The sequence below is a fragment of the Neltuma alba genome, unplaced genomic scaffold (assembly GCF_004799145.2).
Source record: "Neltuma alba isolate B1F8T4 unplaced genomic scaffold, ASM479914v2 tig00012256_pilon, whole genome shotgun sequence".
In the NCBI taxonomy this organism is placed as follows: Eukaryota; Viridiplantae; Streptophyta; class Magnoliopsida; order Fabales; family Fabaceae; genus Neltuma; species Neltuma alba.
Genome location: NW_021636782.1, coordinates 43,765 through 51,645, shown reverse-complemented (window position 1 = coordinate 51,645; position 7,881 = coordinate 43,765). Strand labels below are relative to the sequence as shown.

The 7,881-nt window shown below is 30.7% G+C and overlaps 1 protein-coding gene across 1 annotated transcript; it reads right to left on the bottom strand.

The window, feature by feature from the left end:
• Positions 1-575: 575 nt before the first annotated feature.
• On the bottom strand, positions 576-4,915 carry LOC114725596 (squalene synthase-like). The gene is made up of 14 exons (XM_028912123.1): positions 4,715-4,915; positions 4,121-4,163; positions 3,854-3,943; positions 3,655-3,730; positions 3,453-3,522; positions 3,181-3,357; positions 2,939-3,043; positions 2,691-2,837; positions 2,360-2,435; positions 1,601-1,689; positions 1,390-1,490; positions 975-1,020; positions 766-859; positions 576-613 (listed from the first exon to the last, which is right to left on the bottom strand). The coding sequence occupies exons 1-14, from the start codon at positions 4,913-4,915 to the stop codon at positions 576-578; spliced, it is 1,353 nt and encodes a 450-aa protein (XP_028767956.1).
• Positions 4,916-7,881: the final 2,966 nt, after the last annotated feature.

The window sequence follows — 7,881 nt, the reverse complement described above, 5'->3', positions numbered from 1 at the left end:
AGGATTTTTTTTTTTGCGATTTTCCTAACTTTTTAATGACAACGCACTTGTTAATTTTCCATAAAAAGACGCAATTTCATCGCTTTGCTATTACGATGGAGCATTGATTTGTCATCCACTCACTCTATAGATGAAGTCGCAGCTTTTGTATTATTAATATTTAATACTTCTCCGGTCTTAAATACAAGACCCTTATACTAATATGTATAAAGGTTTTACATTTAAGACCGGAAGAGTAGTTTGTTTCTAGACTGACAGTTCATTGGTTTTTAATTTACAGTATGAGGGTTTTATTTATTTATTTATTTTGATATTGAACACTTAATATGCAAATGTTTGGTCACAGAAGGTGACGGGGCCAATAAATTTATAGATTTTGCAACATAATAATTTATGAATCTAGCTCATGAAATTACACAAAGATTCATGGATTTAATCGCCGAAACAATATAAAAATACAAAAAACATAATTGCATGTAAGATAACTTTAGTATTGATTTTTTTTAAAAATGGATAACATAGGCTTCTGACAACTATGCCTAAGAAGACAACAACTCCATGATGGATAGGATTCTTCAGGGCTTTGTAAATGGGCTTAAGAAGACAACAAGTCCTGCATTCAAAATCCAATTGTTTAAATCAATTTATAAATTCCACCAGGAAAAAATATATCAATTTAATCATAACGTACAATCAGGATGGATCACCAGAATATCAACATCATTATCAATTTTAATAATATAAAAAAGAATATTAAAATCAGACTCCAATGAGAATGAATGAACTTACAGTATATATTGAGCACGCTGGAGTATAAATATGCAAATGCCAAGCATATGGCAACATATATTGCAACCCCCTGCAGATTTGGATGCAATTTTGTTACCAAATGTTTGCTTAAATTTTAATAACCATAATTCATAAAATAATATAAAATTTGAAATCCAATCCAAAAATAATGATGAACTTCTCGCCTGCGGTGAATGATATCCTAACTCTTTGTTGACCTTGCAATGTTCCCTAAAATGAAAAAGATAGAGAAGGTAAGAGAAACGTATATACTCCTCCGGTCCTTAATATAGGACCCAATTCTTGAGTTGGTTTTGATCTTAAATATAAGATCCATTTCTCATATTTATCAATTTTCTCTAAATTACCCCTATAGATACTCCCTCAACCATAATCAAATAGAAAAAGGAGAGGGAGTATTAAAAAAGATGATTATGGTATTTTAGGAAAAATATGTCACTTTTCTTATAATTAACTAACTTACCTAACTTCCTTAATCTAATTAAATTAGTTAAATGAGTCTTATATTAAGGATCGGAGGAGTAGTTAGCTAATAATAATGAAAGTGTAAGTAACTAGTAAAAGGATTTAAGTTAAGACCTTTGTTGTTTTGGAGTTTTAGAATTCTGTTGCTTGCAAATTTGCTGAATTGCTTCTATCCTGCTCAGCGTAGTTGAGGCACTAGGATCGTCCGGCTCAACCTATATTATATTCATTTACACTTCAGTAAAGAGTTCAATATAACATAAAAGACAGAACTGAACAATTCAATTCTATCAACTTGAATTAAATAAATAAAGATGAATTATACCTTAGCTTTCATAATGGAAGTGAATTGTGAAAAAGCATCATAGACATCCGACATTGTTCTTGTTTGGTGGATGAGTTTAGCCGTCAGACCTAACCGCACACAGAATAATCTATTCATACCCCAAACAAAAAAAAAGCCAGCATATTGTGTGTACATTATACATCCGTATATTTAATACTAGCTCTGTTTCTTAATATAAGAGTTCATTTGATTTTTATTTTGGTCCTAGATATAAGACCTCAATCATTTTTATCTCTCATATTTATTCATTTTTTTTAACATAATCCTTATAATAATAGTAGTTCTAGCCACTACACTTGATTAACAAGGATATTTTAGAAAAGATAACATTTATTTATTACAAATAACTAATGTAACTAATTTTTTTTAATATATTCAAATTAGTCAACTAGCTCTTATATTAAGGATCAGAGGTAGTACTTCATACCTCATGTTCTTAATATAAAAATTAGTTGGGGTTGAATCTAATTATAAATACAAGACCTCAATAAACTTTATTTCTCATATTTATATATTTTTCCCAAAATATTTCTATTATATGTAAAGGATTCTCACCAATAAGTAATTTCAATATACATGATAAGATAATTTTAAAAAGTTAACATATATTGTTATAAATAACCAATCAAACTAATTTTTTTAATAATTTTAAATTAATTATCGAACTCTTATACTAAATACAGAAGGTAGAATAAATTAAAATATAGGGAAATTCGCATTATCTGGGTGTGTACGCACCGCGTCTCAATTTCAAAGCAACTCTGAAAACATCAATGTTGTTGTAGCACAAAGCGAGGGTTCCAATGGCCACGACCTGTCCATGTATTGTCACAAGTGAGGGCCAAAGTCAAAGTCAACGCTGATCTCTCTCACTCACACAATTACTAAGAAACATTCACGAGATGCATATATATATATATTTATATATATATGTATATCAGAAGGTCACGAAACAGTAATGAATAATTTTGTGGATCAATTAAGCTTCCAGATGATTAGAGACAAAGCAAAAAATGTGTAAGAAAATTATAAGAATATTCGAGAAAATTAAGAAGAGATTTTATGAAACCTGAGGAACAGCACAGAATCTGAAAATAGCAGGATCTCTCAAAGCAGACAGGTATCTGAGACAATGTGGTACGTGAACCAAAGCATTTGTGACCATTTCGTTCAAACACTGCAACGCCTTCTTCGAGTTGTTCTCCTCTTTCAGGTCCTACGTACACATACATACACATTCATATATTTTATCCATTTTTAAAAATACAGGAAAAATAAATTAATTCTTAGGAGAGCCATTATTATATATACATATACCTCGAGTTTGTGCACATATTTACTCCAAACTTGGCGAGGCCAAAAGGTGCGTGGCATTGGTATCTCATTAATATCTTCCAAATAATCACGAATGATATTTGCATTCTACAATAATTCCATTGCAATTGAATTAATTTAGTATTGAAATAGGAAATTTGAATTAATCTTCTCTCGCGGAAACATAAACAAAGGAAGAGAGGTTACAAAATGTGGAATATAATTAATTAATAATTTATATATACATATATATATATATATATATTTATATACCTGAAGGAGTGAAGGAAACCCATTGAATTGGAAAGAGATTCAGGAGCTAAATCCTCTGTCCCAGAAGCATAAAAGAGCTTAGAAAGTCCTAACCCTACCAACCCTGCTACGTAATGAGCATACTCATTCAGATCTTCTATTGTCTCTATCTGCAACAATTTTCCCAGATTATTTACTATATTCCATTATTAGTTATGCTTATAAATAAATATGCAAAAGTGAGCGAGATAGGTTCTGTAATTACCTCCTTGCAAATAAATTTTGCCATTCCAGCTCCCATCTGTCTGGTAACTTCCCTAATCACATCCTGATGACTGCATGCTTATTAATAATTACTCATTATTCCAACAGGAATATATAAATACATAATTAATAAATATTTCAGAGGAAAAAACATTTGACTCTATTATGTTTCATGGATAATTATTAATGAATAATGAATGTACCTTCTTTTAAGCTCAAGGAAGGCCGTTCTAACATGATGAAATTGCTCCATAAGAATCTTACAATCTCCGGTTCCACCTTTCCATTAGCAAAAACAATATATTTTATAATACGTACGAAATCTTGAAATTTATAATTAATGAGCATTAGATATTAGATTTCAGTAATTTACTAGCTAGACAGGAGTCTTAGAACTCTTACATGAAAAACTCCAGCGGGGATCAGCTATGCGGAGATGGAATGTTTCCAAAATAGGTATTCTCACTTTTGAAGGCAAACTTGTATCGTCCTCTGCATGCATGCCAAATTATAATATCATTGCATGAGGTTATTTACGTAGTACTTAATTTTATATATGTGTGTGTGCGCGCGCGCGGGCAGTATTTCCATTTAAAGTCATCCAATTATATATTTAAGATATACATAAAGGGTTACAATCACAAGGATTAAATGATGAAAGCAACGTACCGACGGTATCCAAGGCTCTTAGAACCAAATAAAATACGAGTATCTGCCACACCAAAAAAAAAAACATTTATAAATGAAAACAAAATACTAGCTCCTGTTCTTAATATAAAAGCTAGTTGACTAATTTGAGGAGATTAAGGAAATAAGTTAAGTTGATTATTTGTCATAAATAAATATTATTTTTCCTCAAATATCTTTACTAATTAAATGTATTGGCTAAAACCACCATTATTAGAAGGATTATCTTGGAAAAAAATACATAAATATAAGAGACAAAGTGAATTGGAGTCTTATATTTAGGACTAAAATAAAAGCCAAATAAAGTCTTATATTAAGGACCGGAGTTAGTAGTTTTAGCTACTTGCTTGACCTAATTAATTGTAATTTGCAATGCTAGAAACCATGGAACCAACAGATATTCTGGTTCTTAAAGATAGATAGATGACTTTCTCACAAGCACCAATTCAAAGACAGGAGTATGAACGTGCCTGATGGCTTTATGCTGAAGGATCTGGAACAGCCATATCCCAGAAAAGAGGAGAATAAGGAAAAGCTAGCGCAGTAGAAAACATGAAGAAATAAGAAGAAACTCACAGAATCACGAAGCTGGGAATCAAGGTGCTGAATGGTGAGGGCAAAACTTCGAGCGACCTTGTGAAGAATGGTGTAGCAGAAAACCCAATGTGGTTTCTGATCAGGAATGACCTTCTCTGCTTTCCTTATCACCATCTTCATCTTCAACATTGGGTATATTTCTTCTGGGTGCTTCAGAATCGCTCCCAATAAGCTCGCCATTACTTCTAATTCCTCTTCTGCTTTAATTTAGACCTACCGTATATAGCCTAATCAAAAGAGAGAGATATGTGAATGCCAAACACAACACTCAAAAGTAGTAATGATGCCACAAGTAAATTAATTAATGCGCCTGGCTGATTCGTGAGTTTTGGAGAGAAAGTGGGGGAGCATTAATTATATAGAACTTGCTAACTGCAGGTCTCTGAGTCTTATTGGAAATGGCTTCATTATAGTTAGCTGTTTGCATGGCTGCCAGCTGACAAAGCGTTATGCGCGTGTTCGCTTGAATATTTCTCCGACGCTTGAGAGTCAACTATATTCTCTGAGAGGGTTTCATATTTTCTTAATATCCTTGTTATATATGTATATATTTCCAAAGTTCGTTAATTTATGTTGATCTGTTTTCCTTCATTCTTTAATTTCCACTTTATTCTACAACTGAAGATAAGTTTCAATCGTATATTCCAATATCTTATTATATATGTTGATCACGGTGCTGTCTTTTCAACTCAAGCCCGTGTTTCTTTTTGTTCGATCATTTCTATATAAACGGCAGCACTACTATTTCTTAAACTGATATAAGACTCGGTTGATTAATTTAAAAATGTTAAGAAGGTTGTTAAATTATTTAATTATAATATATACTACATGATTTCTATAAAATATTTACGTTTATGGTTAGATTATATACATCAACTTATAAAAGTAATCGTGTATTAGTTTGAAAAAGAAGATAAATATAAGTATTTTAAGATAATTTGTTAACTTTTTTTAATTTTCTCAAATAAATCAACTGGGTCTTATATCAAGATCAAAGATAATGCTTGGTCATATGAAACTATAGAATCTTGATCTCTTCATTAAAGTTGTTAATATATACAAGTCTGTGCACACACCGACTTATTAGCTGTACTGTTTAATGATTGATTAGATGAGATCAGCAAAATCTTACTTTATAATGTCTCCCTATGGGCTATAAAAAAGCCTTGATTAATCAGTTATGGCTCTAATGCGACATAAAGTCCCATGAATATTTTGCCAATCTTCTCATGTGACATGAAAGAATATATATACGTATGTATTTTGATCTACGCACATGATCTGCCTTATCCTTACCGCCTGAATCAACTTAATTAATTTACTGCTTAATCAATATTTATAGACTATTTAAATTTTTGTTAAAAATTTTATTATTCAAAATGTCATTAACCTTCATAGTTGTACGAAAAATGACAAAATATATGCATTTTAGTGTGTATTCATGTCACGATATTTCAAAGGAGAGCTATTACTGGAAAGATAAAAATAACGTGTTTTTTTTTTTGGGGGGGGGGGGGGGGGGATAACTCACATACCCATTCCACATAGCAGAGAATGGAACTTACAAGACTGTGGGAAGAGTTTAGCATTATTGGATCACAAGGTCCGCACGCGCGCGTGCACGTATATTTATCATGCATGCTTTAACAAGAGCAAAATTACATGTTCAGCTTTATTTTGTTCATATATATGTGTGTTATTCTCATGATTTTTATAAAACTTAGTACTTCCGGTTCTAATTATAAAAGCCAATTGACTAATTTAAGAAGATTAAGGAAGTAAGTTTAATCAGTTATTTGTTTTAAATGGGTGTTGTCTTTCCTAAAATATCCTTGCTAATTAAGTGTATTGACTAGAATTATCATTGTTAGGAGGGCTACTTTGAAAAAAATGTATAAATATGAGAGACAAAGTGAATTGGGTTCTTATATTTAGGACCAAAATAAAAACCAAATAGGGTCTTATATTAAGGACTAGAGGTAGTATATTTTTACACAACATACCCATTCTAATTATCTTGTTCATGTTTTTAACTGTGTCTTACACAAAATTTTCATATTTTTACACAATATATAACCTTGTTTGACTTTTATTTTGATCCTAAATATAAAATCCCAATCCACTTTGTTTCTAATATTTATGCATTTTTTCCAAGATAATCCTTCCAATAATAATAGTTCTAGCCAATACACTTAATTAACAAGGATATTTTAGGAAAGACAACATCTATTTATGACAAATAACTAACTTAACTTCTTTTCTTAATTTTTTCAAATTAGTTAATTAGCTCTTATAATTAGGATCGAAGGTAGTATTTGAATAAAAAGTAATGTGAAAGTAGAATAAAGCAATATTGTTGTTGACCAAAAAAACAAATAAAACCATCTTATACATCTGGTGGTACCCCCGCTGATCAGAGGTAGAGTGATAACGCGTGGAAGGGCATCAAAGATTCAAAGGCATAATGCCCTCGCAATTTTTTTTTCAAAAACGTTAATTTCGGGAAAAATTATTGTAAAAAACCTGCACACAAACTAATACCTCCGTTTCTTATTATAAGAGTTTATTTAATTTTTAATCTGATTCTAAATATAAAACCTTAATCCCATTTGTTTTTTATATTTATATATTTTTTTTAAAGTAGTCTTTATAATAGTTACACATGTTAAATATTTTATCAAATGGTAATTCTAACTAATATGTATGATTAACAAAGTTATTATAAGAAAGACAACAACTATTTATAGCAAATAACTAAATTAATTAATTTTTTTAATTTTCTCAAATTTTCTCAAATAACTAACTTATGAAGAAGTATAAAAATCAAAATAAAAATTATATTAAAGGACCATAAAAAAAGTCTAATTCTTATTTTTAATTAGGAAGAAATACGTACATTTGAAAATTGTTTTTATTTTCACGGGCGAAGGATCGAAATTCTGTCATTGAGTGGGTACACCGAAATGATTTTTTTTTTTTCCGGGAAAAAAAATCGCCCACATATTTTCTGAACCTTGAACGTAGGAGGGATTCTCGCATAGCTGAGTGGGAAATAATGTTATAAAATGTCCGCGTGAATCGTGTGGTTCCAAAACAATTGGACCACATATTTCTCTGGCAACGATTCGGTTCTCGATTTGACTGTG